The 19,342-nt window shown below is 41.6% G+C and overlaps 1 protein-coding gene across 14 annotated transcripts in view; it reads right to left on the reverse strand.

The window, feature by feature from the left end:
- The window catches only part of picalmb (phosphatidylinositol binding clathrin assembly protein b), a 17,614-nt gene extending 4,107 nt beyond the window's left edge, over window positions 1–13,507 (reverse strand). For 4 of the 14 annotated variants that reach the window (XM_031873498.1, XM_031873495.1, XM_031873496.1 and 1 more), the window contains exons 1-21: window positions 12,980–13,507; window positions 8,273–8,415; window positions 8,103–8,178; window positions 7,895–7,997; window positions 7,008–7,101; window positions 6,720–6,831; window positions 6,517–6,623; window positions 6,387–6,428; window positions 5,845–5,856; window positions 5,196–5,281; window positions 4,872–4,995; window positions 4,646–4,779; window positions 3,835–3,935; window positions 3,521–3,673; window positions 3,044–3,127; window positions 2,287–2,370; window positions 1,970–2,077; window positions 661–777; window positions 502–532; window positions 271–370; window positions 66–125 (exon numbers count right to left, since the gene is read on the reverse strand). In XM_031873498.1, the coding sequence (XP_031729358.1) occupies window positions 66–125; window positions 271–370; window positions 502–532; window positions 661–777; window positions 1,970–2,077; window positions 2,287–2,370; window positions 3,044–3,127; window positions 3,521–3,673; window positions 3,835–3,935; window positions 4,646–4,779; window positions 4,872–4,995; window positions 5,196–5,281; window positions 5,845–5,856; window positions 6,387–6,428; window positions 6,517–6,623; window positions 6,720–6,831; window positions 7,008–7,101; window positions 7,895–7,997; window positions 8,103–8,178; window positions 8,273–8,415; window positions 12,980–13,109 (2,001 nt within the window). In that variant the 5' untranslated portion in view covers window positions 13,110–13,507. Of the gene's footprint in view, window positions 1–65; window positions 126–270; window positions 371–497; window positions 533–660; window positions 778–1,969; window positions 2,078–2,286; window positions 2,371–3,043; window positions 3,128–3,520; window positions 3,674–3,834; window positions 3,936–4,645; window positions 4,780–4,871; window positions 4,996–5,195; window positions 5,282–5,844; window positions 5,857–6,386; window positions 6,429–6,516; window positions 6,624–6,719; window positions 6,832–7,007; window positions 7,102–7,894; window positions 7,998–8,102; window positions 8,179–8,272; window positions 8,416–12,979 lie in introns of those variants that run through there. The other 10 variants (XM_031873500.1, XM_031873499.1, XM_031873504.1 and 7 more) reach the window with 8 other exon arrangements.
- Window positions 13,508–19,342: the final 5,835 nt, after the last annotated feature.

The raw sequence follows: 19,342 nt of genomic DNA on the forward strand, positions 1-19,342 counted from the left end.
ATGTGTGTCCTCATACTGACCATGAGCTACACACACTATACACAGATATGTGTCGTCATACTGACCATGCCATATCCCATCATGCCTGTGGGTGTGGTAGCAGGAAAGGCCATGACTGACGATGGCTGAGGAGACACAAACAGGCCAGTAAGAACACAAATGACGGCACACCATTACAACATCCGCAATTATTTGGGGAGTAAAATTAGACAGAAATATAGCGGGAGCAGAACTCGTGATGGGCACTACAGTTAGAGATCTGTGTGTCACCATGGAGACGGGGTTCCAGGTCGTGCTCGGCGCTGCTTTGGGCTGCCAGTTGGTGCCACCGGTCATCCTCTTCTCCCCCGGCTGGCTCCAGTGCATGTCACTGCAGATTAAGACAGTTGATGTTAGCACCAGCTTGTGCCCTGAAAGAACAAAGCTGCTGCTGTTGCTGTTTCCGTGCAGCAGCGTGCGTGCGTGCGTTTTAAAGCCACAGAGCGCTGATGCATCACTTACTTTTTCATGGTACCGTTCCCAATGCCGAGATCTAAAAAAAAAAAAAAAGGAGACAATTTATAGGCGTTAGCTGCCTATCTGCAAATGCTTTGTCCTTTTTGTGCCCTAGTAAACATGTGCTTTCATTTGTGCCGCTGACGGGCAAAGCATCACACTCACTGCCGACAAGGTTGGCCATGGAGGAGTCAAGGTCGTCTGACAACAGCGTCTCTGGCAGCTGACCGGACGCCTGGCTGGAGCCGGCAAGAGTCGGTTTCAGGATGCCCCCGGAAATATCTGACAAGACACACGCAGATAATAAACCTATTGAAGGCTTTCTGTATTCTGTCAGCTGTAGTTTCACAATAAGAAATGATGGAAATAAGTCCAGGACTTTATCTTTCTCTCCCTGACAGAGTTTCTATGCTTTTTCTGTGTCTTATCTTTTGTGCATTCTATGCACCCATTCTAGCAGTGAGATGAGACAGGAAATGAGGAGAGAGAGAGTGATGGTGAACGCTGCTCAACTGTTATGAATATCAGCGCTCAGTCTTCTGCTGCGTGAACTTCAATACATTGATGCTACAAAGCAAAAACATCAGATTTAATAAGTTCCTTCTTCAAGACCTATCTTTTATTAAAACCTAAATAAAATCAGTGGGGAAGAAACTGATGTTGTTTCAGGATATTAATGTTAAATAAGCCTTCTTGTTTTGGTACGGTTGAGTAATATCACTCTTACGTTACATTCATTTGGTTTTTGTCCTAAATGACTTACAATAAGTGCATTTAAGCTCAGAAGAAACAGCTAGATGTCACAAAAACAAGAGTGTTTAGAGAGCTCCTTTGCAAGTGCTTAAGGTTTATTTCATTCTATTTGTATTAAAGGTAATGAGACGGAAGTACATGTTAGCATGAGGTGACGAGGTGTAGACTGAAAGCTCTATTAGCAATATTCTAAGATCATTTTTGATTCAACGATAAACTAAATAACTTGTTTACAGATTCTTTTGCAATGCAGCAATGGTTTTAGATGAGATTAGTCAGCATTAAATGGTGACATTATGTACGTTTCAGCTGTTTGCAGAATCTGATAGAGGTGGTAAAAACAGTTATTGTGCTGGCGACTTATGAGACAGTGTTGCAGGTGTGTCAGCCGTATCTGACGTCAGGGCAAGACAGCGCTCTGAAACAAACCATCACACATGCTGTTGTGTACCTCTCTGTGGTATGTGGCCCATAAAATCACTGGGCCGTACTAATTCATTTCTTAAAAGCTTCTATGTTTGACGTATTTTCTGCATGACCCCTTTTTCAGCCGAGTGACTTTTATTAGATGTAGTTTCTCATCAAATATTGGAACAAGGCTTCATGCAAGACTGGCCTTTGATCAATCAGATCTACAGATACTACGTCACCTGCACTAAAACACAGAAACTCATTGCACAGGTATTGCATGTTTACTTATATGTAAATACAGAATCCTCACCATCAGAGGTGAGGCTATTGCCTGCTGCTTTGGCTCCAAAAACCGACTCAAAGTCCACTTGGAGTCCCCCTACTGACTGTGGGGGAGGGGCCTGTGGCGTTGAGTATCCTTCATTAGAGATGAGAGAGAAGACGTTAGATGAGGTCAAAAGTGACCACCGATTGGACTTCTGGTTTCTGCACTGGCCCGTGTGAGGACAGCGTCCGTATATCAATCCCTGGTTAATTAAACAGAGAGCTGAATACCACCGCTTTCCTTACAGGACAGAAAACTAGCATCGATCTACTGCTGAATGAGCTGGAGAGAGCCTTCAGTACCTCTGAATAGACCTGCTACAGTAGAGGGCTCAGTGGGGAAGGGAGCCTGGTGCTGGGCAATGGATGCTGGACCACAGAAGGAGTCTGACACGCCACAGGAAGCAGGATGAAGAAGACAAAGAGAGAGAGAGGAAGACAGAGAGCAAAAGGAAAAAGCATTTCAAGGCCGAGCCAGAGCGACAGGTTGGAAATGACAGCAATACAGGCAGGAAGAAGACAGCTAACATGTCTAACAATTTTGTAGTTGTTAAATTCTGTGTGTTTTAAGTCAAGTTTAAGAGATGTAGAAGGATACAATTGTGCAGAACAGTGTTGTAGCAACCAAGAGGAAGGGATTAAAGGAATAGTTTGACATTTTGGGAAATATGCTTATTGGCTTTCTTGCCGAAAGTTAGACGAGAAGACATCAATCATGAAAGCTACAGGCAGCAGCTAGTTAGCTTAGCATAAAGACTGGAAACGGGCGGAAACAGCTAGCCTAGCTCTCTCCAACAGGTTTAAAATGAAGCTATTTTACTGACTGGTGGTGTGTGTAGCAGCAGATAAAAACCAACAGATATGAGTGTTATCAATCTTCTCAGCTAACTCTCGGCAAGACAGCAAATAACTATATTTTCCAAAAATTGTTCCTTTCTATTCGTTTATGACCACATTTCTACAATACACATGAAAATAAGAGCCCTGGGTGTATTGCATAGGACCCTATGTTTGCCAGGGCTCAGGAAACATAGGCTGGGATGGTGAGCCATCATAGTACCTGAGATGGAGTGTTCTATCCGCACTGTGCGTTTGTAATTGGTTGAAACGGACGAGTTTGTGTCAATAAAGGGATTGTAACGATCTGGAGAATCAAAAATAAGGTTGGTAAAAGTAGAACAGGTATCAACTTAAAAATCTCTACGGCATGTTTGTATTACAATGCAACATCATTAAAAGAGAGGATGAACTGTGAAGCAACAATGGTTGTATGGCCTCTATAGTGGGACATGGAGGGCCCTGGCTGATACATTAAGAGGTGCTCTCGCTAGAAAAACAAAACATAATTTGAGCTTGGTATGAACTGCAATGAGGATCATTGTACAAACAGACAAAAGAAGATAATTTAGAGATTTGCACAAACAGATAATCAACATTCAGCAGAGTAAACGTGCAAGCTAGTCATGCTCATAAGTGACAACAGAGAAATGAACAAGTGCGACGAGACTTTTGAGGAGAAACAAAAATGAGTCGTTACCACCAAACATTTCATGACCGGATGTCCTAGAGGAAAAGCTAACACCGTCTGAAGACACGACAGGTAAGTGAGTGGCATCGACAACGAGTTTTGAGAGGAAAGGGTTAAGGTTTGGCATGGATTCATCTCCAGCTTCAGCAGAGGTGAAAGGATCTAGGCAGGCGGAGGAAAGAGAGACAGAGAAAAAAAGACAAAGACAGAAAAAAAAAAAAGAGTGGAGAGGAAGAGGTGGGCATCAGAGTCAGACAACAACAAGAAGGAGAGCATGCAGAAAAGTCCGGAAACACAGATGTTGGCTGGAGGCAGCTCTTTACCTGCCCACGCTGTGGCCACTGGAAGCCCTGTCGAGCCTGATTGCACGGAGGGCTGGAAAGTTGACTGCATGTCAAAGAGGTCGCTCTCCATCTTCACTGCACTGCAGAGAGAAGAAAGAAAGCCGACTAAATATTTGACCCCTTTACACGCACCTTTTCTGAGCAAAGAAATCCAAAGTAAAATGGTTACAGTCATGATTAGAAGTCTTTGTCTCAGGCCTTGTTCAGACTACCAGCCCAAATCTGTTTATAGCATAACCAGATTGTATCGAGACGGATTTTACAAAGTCTGGACTTTAAAACATTAAATGTGATTTTTGCCAAATGGATCCAAACCACATCTGGAGGTTTCCAATTAGATATCTACGAATGCGTCTCAGTCCAAACGTTCTGGCCGCTCAAATCTGATTTCAAAGTGTGAAAGCAGAATCCCTGCTGCTACTAACCGAGGACAACATAGAGGGGAACAACAAGATTAAATGTAATCGTCTGCTGGTCCTTTTACTTCCCTGTCACTTCTTGCTGCTTCCTCCTTACATCGCAATGTTCTGCACAGCGACTTTACAGTGGGATTGTTTTTCGAGGGCGAAGGTTTCCCCGTTAGAAAGGCGCGTACCAGAGCAACCAAAGGCAGACAGGTTGGTAATGTCTAAACACACAAATCCGAGCTGATAACTTGCAAATAACAGTGCAGACAGTCCGCCTTAAAGATCTGATTTGAGAAACAAATCGGATTCGCCTGTAGTCTGACCACAGCCTAACAGACGCCAAGATATATTTAGAGAGATACAAACATGGTTTAAATGTGTACCCGTTCGAGCAGCTGGGTGTGGAGAAGAGGTCGATGGCTGGTGCCGTGCTGATAGTGCCCCCTGTGGTGGAGATCGGCGATGTGTCCGTGGTAGCGAAGGAGGGCCTCTTGGAGAGCTCTTTGAGCCTCTGTTCCTGAGTGAGAGAGAACCTCTAGTTCAAACATACAGGCAACCCCAATGCATCCTTAAGCGTACGGCCTCTTTTGGTTAAAACAGCAAGGCCACCTTCAGAGCTTTGAGTCGAGCCTGTTCCTCTTCGAGAGCTGCCTGCTTCTCCCGCTCATCCACTTTAGTGAAAGACATCCCCGTGCTAGCCAGTGATGACACCGCATTTGACAGAGTGCTGGCCCTGCAGGAAAGACACAAATTTGATTGGATTATTACATCTCCATCCTTTTTATACTGTTTGTCAGAAAAGTTTGACTGATTTATTGACTAGATGCAGCACAGTCTAATAAAACTCTAAAACATGGAAAATAAATGGAAAGGCTCAAGATTCAAGGGAAAGATGAGAGGAACTCGGGAACAGTGACGGGAGGATTGATGTACCTGCTGGCTGCAGTGGAGTCTTTGACCTTTTTGCCTTCTAAGGAGGCCAAGTGCTGCTCCAGAGCTTCTAAAAGGCTACTGGGAGCCTGCCGTGACAGAAAACACACAGTCAGCAACTTCCTGAGACACAGAAAATGTAGTCTGCTTGGACATCAAGACCATAAAAGACAGTGATGGGCAACCAAGATAGACAACACACTATGAAATGCACCAGACAGACAGTTAATGTCTTTGAAGAGGAGGTTCAATTTAGCTCCACACAGTTAAACTACCAACTTTGGACTATCAGTTACCCACCGCTGATCGATTACTGCATTGCGTTCCAGCCCCCCAAAAAAAGCTACTTTGGATGAGAGTAACATCTGTGTGGGATGACATACTGCACCACGGGCACTTTTCAACAACCTGGGCGTTGTTGAACCGGCCGTGTCTAAACACAACGGGGAAGCCACGTCACAGTAGATGAGCTACAACTGGTTCACACCTCAACGACGTGACCAAAGTGATCAGAGTTTACCACAGCGAGTGTTTTGTCCTTCAACTGGTTTTCACCATCGTGTAGGAGACAGGAGTCGGAGCAGAGGCATGCAAAAAGACAACACTGAAGCAAGTCACGGACATAGAGGAAGAGTGAAATGATAGTACTTACACAAACTGTGAACTAAAGTGGAAAGATAAAGGGGAAAATACAGAATATAAAGGTGGTGACAGTCAGAGGGGGAATGCGTTTTAGTTGCAGTTCGGTTCCCCGCAGCACAACACGACAGTATGTGCAATTTATTGTTTAAATAGGAACCATCTAACTGTCACTGTGCAGGTTTACTGGGTGGATTGCAATTACTGTGATTACTTTAAAACACTTAGTGTGGACAACACCTTTATTTACTGTAGAAAGAGGGAAGGGAAAGAAGAGAAGAAGAAGAAGAAGAAGAAGAAGAAACAGGAGAAGAAGAAGAAACAGCAGAAGAAGACCACCTCCTCTGGCAAACATGCGCTGGAGAAGGAAATCATGCAAAGTGTCTCATCTTAAAGAACATTTGTGTTGGGTGTGCTACTCTCTAGTTGGACAAAGACAACTGATGATAAAAGAGCAATTAGAGCTGGAAATAAGAGACAGAGAGCAAGGGAAGGCTTCCTGTAAGGAGCGGGGCACGCTGTGGCTTCATACTGCTTAGACGGGTCGGTGCTCACCTGTGATAGATCTGGAATGTCTCCTCGGTCGATGCCCACCTGCTGTTAAAACGAGAAAGAAAGCCAAGTTACAATCGTGTGCCTGCAGCATTCATTCATGACAGCAGGTGCATCGTTTAGTGTAATTTACCTCCGCTACTTTGAGGAACTCTGATATCCGGGTCATTCGGGTGAGAAACTTCTTGTAAATGTCCAAACCTTCTTTACACTGAATCTTCTTCATGTCAAAGTATTTCTCTATTTGGTGAAACAAAGAACTTGGAGTGACCAACCACGAAACACTGGGACGAAATGGACCGAAAGAGAAAGGTGCCTAAGCCAAAGTGGTCTTACCAAGCAGGTTGATAATGCCTTCATTATACGCAGCAAAGAGCCTGATGGAGTCTTTGAAGAGCAGCATGAAGGCTGCATTGATGACTCCATTAGTCAACTCGTTGGCATTGACCTGAGGGAAAGCAATCATTTATCTTACAGCTTCTCCACGGCGGTTTGTTGACGTAGAAAAACGAAGCCAGTGAACTACGATAATGCAGCCTCGGTGCGGTGTGCACACTTCAGACCAGCAGCTTGTTTTTTTCTACACGAGCTGCAGAGCTGCAGGAGGCTTCACCTTAAACTCACATTGAAATCGAGGAGCGCATCCATCTGGTTCTGAATAATGGGGATAGTCTTGAGCAGCTTCTCTGTATTCATGGTCCTCATTACGCCATCCACCCTGTGTGGACACATGGGGAGCCGGAGCAGGAGAGGGCACCGAGGAGAAGGAGGGAAGATAGAGAGGAGACAGAGAGACGGATGAGCAAGCGGCGTAGCTCTTTATACACGATAACGGACAGAATTAATTTCCTTTAAATGTCCACAGTTCATGGTGACGTCTACAGAGGTCTTGTTTAGTAGGAACAGTCCAAACCCCCAAAAGATGTTCAGTCTACATATGACAAAGAACAGCACCAAAGCTGAAACCAGAAAAAGCATTTTTGCTTAATAAAATGGCTAAAATTGTATCATTTATTGATTAATCAGCTCGAATCAATTGATCTTTTGCGGTTACATTTAAAAAAATTAAAATCGCTGAAATTGCCACTTTAAATTATAAATGCACTTAAACATTTAGACACATGAGGGTTAAAAATATTTGAAAATTAATCAATTAGCCCGTCTATAGAAAAACTATTTTGACAACCGATAATCCTTGAAGTGATGAAATCTAAATGCTGTTTCCTGCCTCTTAACATTTCCTGCGTTTCTCAGTTTTCTATCATTGTAAAGTGAATATTTGGAGTTTTGGACTGTTGATCAAACACAAGTCATTTGAAGTCATCTTAAGCTCTGAGTAATTTGAAATGGTATGATTGACAAATAGACTAAACGATTAGTTGATGAACTACTGATAATCAATAATCAACATGATGACCATTTATTTTTCTGATTTATAAAAAGAGAAATGCATGTGTTTGATAGTGTATAATAATAATAATAATAATGCTAATAATATAATTACTCCTTACCCGCGTTTAACTTTTGTGAAGTCGAATGCAACCTGTCTGTACGAAACGGCTTTTTCGTTCAAGTATCGACTGTACCTCCTGATAAATGTGGACATGTCATAACCTGGAACATAAAACGGCAGAAGGAACATTTACTTCTTTTTAACATTGTGCATAAGTTCAGAAATGACTTCTGAACCGATGTCAACAACCGCCATAAAATCGTTACCTTGTAACCCACTTTTGTCCAAAAAATTACTGAGGTTGAAAAGTGTATTCCTTGAAGCCAAGTACTGAACGAAACGCTGCAAGAAAAGAGAGAAAAGTTTAACACCAGACTATTCGTTAGTGATGCACTGATGCTCAAACAGTCTGCTCGTGTCTGCTGAGGCCTCTCACCTCGTTGCCGTAGACCATGAGGTGGTGTGTGGTGATGAGCGACTTAAACACGACCACCCAGCTGGTGCTGGTGGTCCTCTCAAACAGCGAGTCAGCCAGTTGGGGAATGTTGACGTTCATCTCGTTGGTGCAATGGATCAAATCTGAAGCAGAAGAAGAGAAGAAGTTCACGAGTGTATTTGTAGTAATCGATCAAAATGAAGGTGTAATTGTCCTGGGCTGCAAAACAAGTCCATCGAGATGTAACGAGTCGCACAGCTCTTCTTCAATGTAACATGCTTTATTCCTCAAATATATTTAATGTAACACAACACCTGCAGGGCTGCTTGATAATTAAGTAAAAATCTAAGTCATTTTTTAAGAAAAATGTCCAAAAAGTACAGCATCAACCGTTTGTTTTGTGACAGAGAAATTTAAATCTTTGGACAAAACAAACAATTTGAAGACATCAAATGATGCGGTCCTAATTGGAGGTCATTTCCCCCTATTTTCTGACATTTTATAGAGCAAATGATTAACTGATTCATCAAGAAAACAATCAGCAGATGAATCAATAATGAAAATAATCATTCGCTGCAGCCCTAAATATATAATACAAATAAATTATTTGGGAATTGGTCATCAAGTTGTGGAAAACTGTGGCTTGAATGTTGTATCTTCTTGTTAAAGCTTAAAATGTCCAAAGTTATTTCAATATTCCTGCCAACTGAAATAAAACAACCTACTTTATTGATCTCTTATGAAATCATCCACCAAGCTCGAATCAGATATTGTGTGAAACAAACAGTAAAAACCTCATCACGTGATGAATGTCGAGTCAACGTCATTGTGATATTTAATTGTTATATCGTAACATCGTGTATAGAGCAGACAGAGCCGGCAGATATACTGTATTTTCTATGGCGATACAAATTTAAACTTCATTCAATAACCAGTTTTCATGTGTTCGGATACATTTACTCACAGATAGCACGACGTATAGTGAGTTACTGACCACGCTGAGCTGGGAAGCAGAAGAAAAACCTGCTGCTGCCAAAGTGAAAAACTACCACAGAACGTCTGAACCAACAGCAGTGTCTGAGGTGACTCACGCTTGTGTCGCCCACTACACGTCACATATGTGCAGTTTGGTAACAACAAAATCCCAAAAGGCCGCTTCTCATTACTATCTTTGACTGGATATTCTACAAAGACAAGTTTGGTCAAGACGAAACTGAATATGTGTTCGATGGATTAAAAATTTGAGCGCCAATGATTCCAACTAAACAAAAAGTTTGACATCTTTAGTTTAGCAGGAAACTGGAATAAATTAGGGCCGAGACAATTAGTTGATCAACAGAAAATTGTTCAGCAACTATTTGAAAAAGCTATTTAAGTGATGCCAAACATTTGTTGATTTACTGCTTTTCTCCATGCTATACAACTGTAAACTAATGTAGAGTATATATATATATATATATACATACATACATACATACACACAATTTTTCACTCTTTTCTGACATTTCACAGTCTAAATGATTGATCAACTAGTTAAAATCATAACAGATTAAAGATAATAAATATAATCATTAGTGCCACCTAACTACACAAAATATTTGAGTCACAATAACGCAATTATTCTACTCAAAGTAAAATGCTGCAACGATGTGTTAAAAAAGGACGTTTTCTACATAAAATGAGCATAATAAACAGAAGATCCCCGATCAATGCAATCAAGGATCCCTGTAGCACAAGCAGATATTGAGATCATTCATTTAGTTGTTAAAGGCAACATAACGTGCTTTTGACAGAGCAACATGACGTGCATTAAGATGTTAACCACACATGTTCTGCCCCACTTCCACTGCTAACATGTTCACCCTACATCACTGTGCTGCTTCAATGATGTCAGTCAAAGTGCTAACGACCAGACCGACAAGCTAATTGGGCCTCCTTTTCTGTCCTATATTTGACTTTTCAAAAGGCGGAGGGACTCTAAGTAGGACAGGATAACCTTCCAGAGAGGCAGCAGCAGCTAGTATGTTAGCATGGGGCGGCTGAACTGCCCAGAGAAGAAGATGACGGAGAGGAGACAAGTAGGAGGGAGGAAGAGGAGGAGGAACACGAGGGAGGAGAATACACTGACGGCTCTGTCATGTTGCAATCGGCCCGCTAAATATTCACAGTGGTTGACATGAATGATTTCTAATCTAATTCATTCATGTGTCCATGTGTTCACACAGTGTGTCAATCACCATTAAGGCCGGTTTTAATCAATATACATCACAATTAATCAATTCAGGATTATAAATATGTCTTCTGGAAAATATGTTGTTTTCTATTGATGAGAATGTGTGTCCAATATATGAAAACTATTTACATGTGAAACAGAAAATATCAAAAACTAACATTGCTTCTCTTTAATAGATACTGTCGTGTGATCATAATACGACTCCAATCTCAAAGTCAATATAATAGTTTATAAAATATTGATTTATCACACAGCAGCTCTAATTATGTGTCGGGCTGGGTATCAAACCTAAATACTGTTTTGGTAACACAAAGTATTTGTAGCACTGATTCTTAATCGTGTTCATTTAAAGGCTCTCTGTGGGTTTTTAACACGACTCCATGGATCAACAGGTGGAGGTAACACGACAACATACACAGCAAGGAAAGGAGGAAAGGAAGGAAGGAAGGAAGACCGCAAGCAAGGAAACATGAACGTAAACAATGATGGATTGAAAATGCTTTAAAAAAAAATTGGCTTTGTAAATGAGGAAGGAAGTGCTGTTAAACTTTTGTTTGTTCATTAGAAAACTATTTTCTCAAAATGGGTTTGTATGATGATGATAAATTGAGAAAGTATTTGGCAGATTATTAAAAAGTGAAAATAATGGTTGGTTCTACTCAGGGTTAAATACGATTGATAACAGTGATCACTGGCCAGCCCTTACTATTCACAATAAGTCAGAAGCAGCAGGTATTAGGCCTTTAGCCCGACCAATACAGGATTTATGAGGCCGATACCAATATTGACATTCAAGAGTATAAAAATTTGATAATTATTGTGAACGGACTTTATTGATTTACATCAAGATTTTGCCAGAATTCCAGATAAAGTCTCGTTCAACTGCCCGAGACAACATTTAACATTTGAGAATCTTGGCTTAATTTGTTCAAGAAAAGAAGTGCCAAGTTATTATATTTCCCACAGTAGAGTAATGACAAAAGGACAGGAACTTGTGTGTTATACTGGCACTAACATCAAAACATTTCAAGCATGTCCAACGGTCATTATGCATTGCTATAATTCCAATACATTCTTTAAGCTCTGGTCATTCTCAATCTCTCGCTCGCCTCATTTACAGTATTATCATCTCTCTACTGTCAACTCGCCATAAATAATACTTATAATCCATTAAAGAACTATACAAAAACAATTACTTCTCTCCTGTCAGAAGGGGAAACCATTAAGCTGGCATAAAGAATGCATCCAAACATAGATAACCAACCACCCAGCCTCCATTATGCCATCACGTGTCATTATCTGTGAACACACGCTGCTCTGTTGTGTACTGAGACAAGTCAGTCATACTGGACAGCTGGCTGGGTTGGAATGAGCCAACAAGAGTGTCACTCTGCCAACTTTCGCTCATCTCACCTCAGGGGGGAGTCACCTGAACAGCACAACAGGTGTGTAACCTGCAACTTTTACCATTAAACCAAAATATGCACCACAACTTTCCATTATTCCCATTTAAGAAATCTGATATTTGCTCTATTCCACTCCACAAACCACCACGAGTCTGTAAATACAGTGTGCACCTTTTTCCTGGACTATTAAAGAACTCTTATGATGACACAGGGCCTTCATAAAAGATAAAAAACCTACTTTCATTCCTGCCATCATGCCGTTGCAAGTGCAGATCGATATGCAGAAGATGTACCACTGCATCTCTTAAGTACAGGAGGACAGTGAATCCTCTGACTGTGAGTGCATCAGACTAATGACCACGCTCTGAAGTCAGGGTACCTGCAGAAGTGTGTTTGAAGGAAAGCAAAGTCACAGACACTCTGTGATTTACCTCCAGTGTGTGAAGCATCATGACCAGCACCAGGACGAACAGCAGCCTCTCACATTACTCAATCACTGTGGCTGAAACTGACACTTAGTGCTGCTGCAGGTGCACCAAGATGGGAGATGAAACTGGATTCCTGTAAATGTTCATCTCGGGGCCTGTGAGAGGCCCACTACTCACTAACACTGATTTTAAAGGGTTCAACTGTTGGATAATGCTCAAATAAACATGTGTCCCAAATGTGTTGAACATTCAAACTGTAAACCGATGAGTAGACGTGAGGACGACACGAGAGCGACAGGGGTGAACAAAACCAGACAGCTAGACAAGCTAGTTTGACTGTTTATGACGAAGAACGTGATGAAAATGATTTAAAAGCCTTAATAAAAGGGACAAGCTTCTCTGAACGCCTCTTAGCTACGAGTAGCAGCATGTCAACAAGGCCTGAGCTCGATGTTATAACAATATAATCTCTCTGACATGAACAAACGTTAGCAGTTAGCCTCTCGTGAGGCTTTGAGGCCTTGTAGCCCCTCCACCGCTTTAACTCAGCTAAACCGGCGCTGTCGCCTGCGATTTGTTTTAACACTCGTGTGCTACGTGTGTGTTTTTTTTGTTTGTTTTTTTTAAAGAAGATACTCACAATCCAAATGTTTCTTCTTCGGGCCCATTACTTCGTGAGTGGTGGCCTTGCATACTGTTTTCGACACGGCGGATCCCGTTACACTGTGCTGGGCTGCAGTTATCCTGTCTGTAATGCTCTGCCCCGACATCTTCTCTCACTCAACGCAACAAAAGACCTTAGAAGATGTAGTCTGGGTTTATCTTCGCCTTTTAGAAAAAGTAAAGAAAAACCTCCACCTCCTCCGCAACCTTGCCGGACCCTCCACCCCCCCTTTTTTTCCCCCACCTTGGTGGAAAAAAAAAAAAAATCAGAAGTAGGCTATGGCAGACGTGGACCAGGGGAGGGCGGAATAAAGAGAAGCGGAATCCGACAACAATAACAGTCAAAAAAAATGTTGGATTGTTTCGGTTTCGGCTCCGTTAGTCAGATTTCTGGGCTGCCGTGATTGCAGGGTCCACGCGTTGACTCATCCGACCCGGGACTATGTCTCGCGCTCATCCCGATGTGGCACACCGGATCCCTGAGTCTCTCCTCCTGCCTGCCTCCGCCGCTCCGCCAGTCGTCGCCGCCGCCGCTTCTCCTCCTCCTCTTGCTGCTGCTCCGCTTTAAAGCGCTGAGAAAGAAGAAAAAGACCACCGAGGAGGGGAAATGGCGGGCCTGTTCTACTGAGCTCTCTGGGTGGAAAAAAAGAGGCTTGCACACACAACGCCCCTGCAGAGCGTGAATCAGATTTTACACCGCTGAGCTCCGCTTGAGTCTGTTGTGGTGCAGGTGCACACTAACTGACCGCAGGCCAGCTGGAGGGGGGGTTGATGCACAAATGCTCAGTCACAGGAGTGCTAGCTAGAGGCCTGGATGAGAGGATGAAGCCTATTTTGATTGAGGAGTGGACATGCTGGAGTCAGAGCAGGCTGCAACAGGCCGGACAGAGTGAAGCAATGAGACTTTTGGGGATGTTTTGAGGCGTCTCAAATTGTACTTGAAGTTACCGTGATAATACTGCAATAAAGAGTTTGTGTATAAAACAGAAATGTGACATGTTTGCAGCCTTGTTTCCGTGTAAAAGCTCCTGGTGTGACAATAATCCAAAGAAAAATAATCCCGATACAGAAAAATGATGTCGTGGAACAACTAAATCAAAAAACTCCCCAAAACAACTACCAGTTGGAGACAACTAAATCAAAACTCTCTTGATGAGGCAGAGACGATTTATTCTACAACGATAGGAAGTTGTAAAATAATTAAACAAGTAGATTGTTTTTAATGATCTATTTGTCAGTGTATTCAGATTTTTAATGCATATGAGTGTATGCTTGGTTTTGATGTAAGTGGTCTTTCTATTCTCTGCATGTGTCCTTTTATGGATCAAACCTCTTCCTTTAGTCCCAATCATCTCTGTTATTTGATTGTTTTAATGTGTTTTTTGTCCCTTCTCCTGTGATGCAGTTTTGCAACTTTGATTTGAAAGTTATTATTGATTTCTTAAAGTATATCAGGTGCCTCACACTCCTAGATTTAGTGAAGATCTAAATAATACAAGCTTGAAACTATATTTAGTCTGACAGGACAGACATTTGTTGTCTTTAAATAACTGTCAAGTTCTGGGAATATGTCTATTCTTCTAATGCATTAGGTTAAAACAGTCCATAATGAGACAAGGGGGAAGTGGAGGCAGAGCAGTGGTAGTTAAAACTGTAATGAAAGCATCAATGTAATGCTGACTGAATGTCTGAATACATTTTATTTTGCATAAGATTCATTCAACCTTCATTTCAGCAGCTTACGATAAAGATTTAAAATGCAAACACAATTTTTCATTGGCACTAACATATTTAACATAAAATTAAATTTGACTGAACCAGTGCAGAAAGTACTCAGATCTTATTCAGAAGAAAGAGCAACAATACTCTGTTACAAGTAAAGTCCTGCATTCAAAATAACTAAAGTAAAAATGTACCAAAGTCCCAAATACCTGCAATGCAGAATGACCCATTTCAGAAGTTTGTTATTATTGATGCATTTAATGTGAAAGCATCCCTTTGATGTTGCATCTGGAAAAGGTGCCGCTAATTGTAAGTACATTATATACTAATTTATAATAATACATCATAATTTATGAGTTGATTATATTGTGTATTCATAATTTGAAAGCGGTCAGATGTTCTGCAGCGTGACACAGTGAGCACAGGGGGGCAGCACAGTGCCACGATTATCTCCAAACATTAAAGTCTGTCATGTTGCTCACTTATGGATTGTGGATCGGATAAAATTGTCAAAACTTCATGAATTAATGAAACTGACTCTCAAATTCAGAATAACTGTTGTGACAGAGAGTGTACAGTAAATAATCCAGTCAATAATTAAGAATTGAAAATCCCTCCAGTTCTTCCTTTGATTTTTCACAATAACTTTATTTTTCTGCTTGAATATTAATTTAAACCAAATTCAGTTGTCACGGAACTTATTCAGCGTATTTTTGGATACTTTATCTAGTAGTCTGTATCTGATCTTGAATTCCTTAGTCCATGTGTATGCTCGTGGGTACATGAACTGTGTGAAACATAACTATGTCTACAGTTTCCTCTGAAGGTCATGTTAAAGAAAAGCAGTGCTCCTCACTGGTTGTTCTCTTGATACATAGTTTGGGTCTCATATATAAACAATAAGCCAGCCTGTTGTTTTTCCTTCTCACCTGGGAATTTTCGCAAGTTTCCAGCCGACCAAAGGATGCAGACAGAGACTTCAAAATCATCTCCCTGTAAAATGAAACCAGTTTTTTTATTTAAAATTTTAGAAGAAATCACCTTGAGAAACAAACCTCATTCTTTTAACAATCTACATCTAATAATCTGACATCTAATAATCATAAACCACAACAAATAAAAAATCTTAAAATTGAGCTTTCTGGCTTTTTGGCTTTTGGCTTTTGTCGCAGCACTGCCTTTGATGAGGGCTTAACTTTCCTGCCAGTGTTAAAACTGGAGCGTCACATTACAGCCGGCACTCTCACGGGTTTTTGTGGTGCAGCCCAGATCGTGTGATTTGAATGTGTGGATGTTTCAGGCTGATCAGATAGAGACGGCTCCATCAGACGCATCTAAGTGTGGCGGTCACTCCTGAGCCATCAAAAGTCTCTGAGCACAGCGACATTCAGGAGACATTCACAGAGCTCACTGGGGTTGCACATTGTATGATAACAAAAGTTATTTCCTGCAAACATGACAACTGGGGGATGAGGTCCAACATAAGGGGAAATAAGGGAGCTTCTAGTGGCTGTTGCAATGGTTTAAATGAACATGTAATGCATGAGGGAAATTACTGATAAAACATTGAGAGCTGTTTTGTGTGTATGAGCAAATGTGTGCCACAGAACCACAAGTGTATGATTTCACCTCACATTTTAAAGAAAGTCACGTGACTGAAACACAAGCACAAAAGTAGACTAAACATTGGCTAGCTAACTAGGTCATTTGCTGGGTGGGATGTGTAAAATATACAGGATGGTAATGTATTCACCATATGTATTCATTTCATGTGTATGTGGCCATCTGATCCTGTTTGCTCTGAATGGCATTTGTCTGCTTGTAAACGTTTCATATTTGAGTTCAGCCCGACCTCATCAGAGGGGCAGGTCAGCAGCAGCAGTGAATAGCAAACACCTGCAGCCAGATGTGTTTCTCAGGGCTCTGTAGGGCCATGAGGCGTCTGATTGGCTTCAAGTCCAGATCTGTTTGTCACACGTGAGGCAACAGCATGAGCGAGCGACACACAGGAGATCTTTTTGATGAAGGCATAAGGAACAACAATCCAAGCATATATTGTTCCTATGTGCTCTTTTCTTTTCATAGATATAGACAGATATATGTATGGTGTAAAAAAAAGACAAGTTTCAGAAAGATGCACTGTGAAGCCCCAGGCCAAATGAGCTGTGGGCTTCCCACACACACAAATACTCCCCCAAACTATTTTGCCCAGAGCACCAAAAAACAACCATTATTTCTCAATAATAGGTCTTTTTCACTGCTGACGTTTTCACTTGTCAGAGTGTGAACAGCACAAGTACAAGCTAATAGCACTGACGATGGTATCGTCTTATTAAAGTGACGGTTTAGTCACATGCTTCGTGTGCTTCCTGATAAATGTAAGTCTGTTTCCACTTTCCACTTGGTTTTTATTTCTTTATGTACAAACTGGAAATGCACATAAAACAGATGGATAGAAACGCCAGCATGCACAAAACCATGAACCTGAAACTGAAGCAGCTAAACGGTCATCAGTCAGTCATCATTCATTTTATCATTTACACCTGCATTCTACAGTGAAATGCCAAAGTGTCAAAATACTCCATGTTTTTTATTATGTCAGTTAGTTTGTGATCATTTGTGATTAACCACAATATTTTCCTAATCTGGACAAAGCATTGTAGTTGCACAACCTTGACTCCACAGCGTTGCTATAGCGGATTGTCTGGCTGTAATCCTCATTGTTGAGAAAACCAAACTGTTAGATAGATAAACACCAGTACTGAACACATGTTGACCATATTGAAAAGTCAGAGATCACCAAAGTTCAAACAGACAATGAATGTCTGCACCAAAATGCATGGCAACGCATCCAGCATTTGTTGTTTTTACTCTGAAGAAATCAGAGTAATCTGGAGTTTTGCAGAATTTCAGATATCAGTATTTTGACTAAAAAAGCACAAAAAAGAATACAAAAGCTGGAGCCTCCTGAGGGCCTGTACCATTCCAGTGTTGTGTTCCAGTGTGTATTACCTAAAAATGTGTAATTAAACAAATTAACACAAAGTATTCGTCATCCAGACAGTCTGGGGCCTCGGGGAAGATGACTATTTTTTCTCATTTTTTAATTCAGCCTTGGTTCTGCAGATGAGTCTAATGTTACATCTGTTTTCAGAGAACATAAGAGAATGAAGACAGTTAAGAGCAAAGAAACATTGAAACTCCATCTGCAGTGGAAGATCGTGTGATACGACACAATGTGATACGAAGCTCCATAAAAGCTAATAAACTAAAAAAAGGTAAACTCACTAAGCTTGAGTGGCGTACTGGTAGTTCCATTCATTAGCTGTTAGCTGTTAGCAAAGTGAGGAGTCAGCAGGCAGTCGATGGCAATATAAAGGTAAGAAAAGGTGTTTTGAGAAAGTGCGAGTCACCGCAACCACGAGAGGACCTTGAGCATGCAGCCATAACTGGCCACCAATATATATTGAACAGTTTGCTGCAGCAGAAAGCAAGATTAGCAGTGGACAAAAACAGATATGTACACTCACTCAGTCACGGGCGCACACAGTCACACACACGGCCGGACACATAACCTCTGCCCAGGCTTACACCTGGCGGAGATAACAAATGCACTATTTACTCCAGTTGGAGTAACATTTGCTAAAAACTACAGTGCTCAGCTGCTTTAGGAAACTATTGGGCCTTTATTCTTTATTCAAACATTTGACCTGTTTTTAAAGATGTATGTCCTCAGTAGGAACCAATGTGCTTTGAGTGAGGTCCACAGATCGTATAGTGAAGCTGGAAAGGTGGTTTTGGTCTTTTTGTGGGATTTATTGACAAAAAGACATTAGTTTGAGGCTCCAACATCTCCTTTTACACCTCTTTGTGTAGATCAGTTCTTTCTTCTACCAGTTCAATATATTAAAGCAACTTTTGTTTGGTAGACTGCAGTAAAACAAAAGGTGAGTTTGTTATCTCGAGTAACAAACCATAAAACACACACAAGGTTTCACGTTTACCGTCTGCACCGCTGAACACGCCGTGCTGGAGCTGTACACACCACTGAATGTCTTTACTCTAAGTGATGCCTTGTGCATCACAATTACCCACACACAGCCCTGCATCAGACCGTGAGTTGACTTTTATGTTCATGTGAATGTAGGCCACAACAGCAGCCGATGACAGCTTAATTGAAGGGATGGGCCCCCCCTGCTGAGGCCCACCGTTTGTCTGAGCTGACAGACGGAGATCAGACCGAGGAGAGACGAGTGGGAACCCTCCGAGTATGCTCAGGTTTCTGGGCGCTGTGAAAAGATTTGTCCAGGCCATTCATATCTGATGGAGTTTCCCATGTTCCGCAATGCAGCGGGGGTTTTGTCAAAGTGTTTGGATAATGAGTCCCTCTATCTTTCTCATCTGTGCACACTAAACAGATACACGTAAGGCTGATGTTGTGTTTAGTTTAGGCCCCCGATGCCACCAAAAACTACATACCTCAGTGTTGAACTTTTCTCTCGTCACATACCAGGGGACGAGGGGGTCCATCCAATTACTTTGGGAAAGGCAGGAAACAGGTGAACAGGTGAAGAAAAAAGAGGAGTGGGGATGAAATGAGCTGGAAAGAGGGGTGACC

Source organism: Anarrhichthys ocellatus, unplaced genomic scaffold (assembly GCF_004355925.1).
Source record: "Anarrhichthys ocellatus isolate YVR2014 unplaced genomic scaffold, GSC_Weel_1.0 scaffold72, whole genome shotgun sequence".
NCBI classification, from domain to species: Eukaryota; Metazoa; Chordata; class Actinopteri; order Perciformes; family Anarhichadidae; genus Anarrhichthys; species Anarrhichthys ocellatus.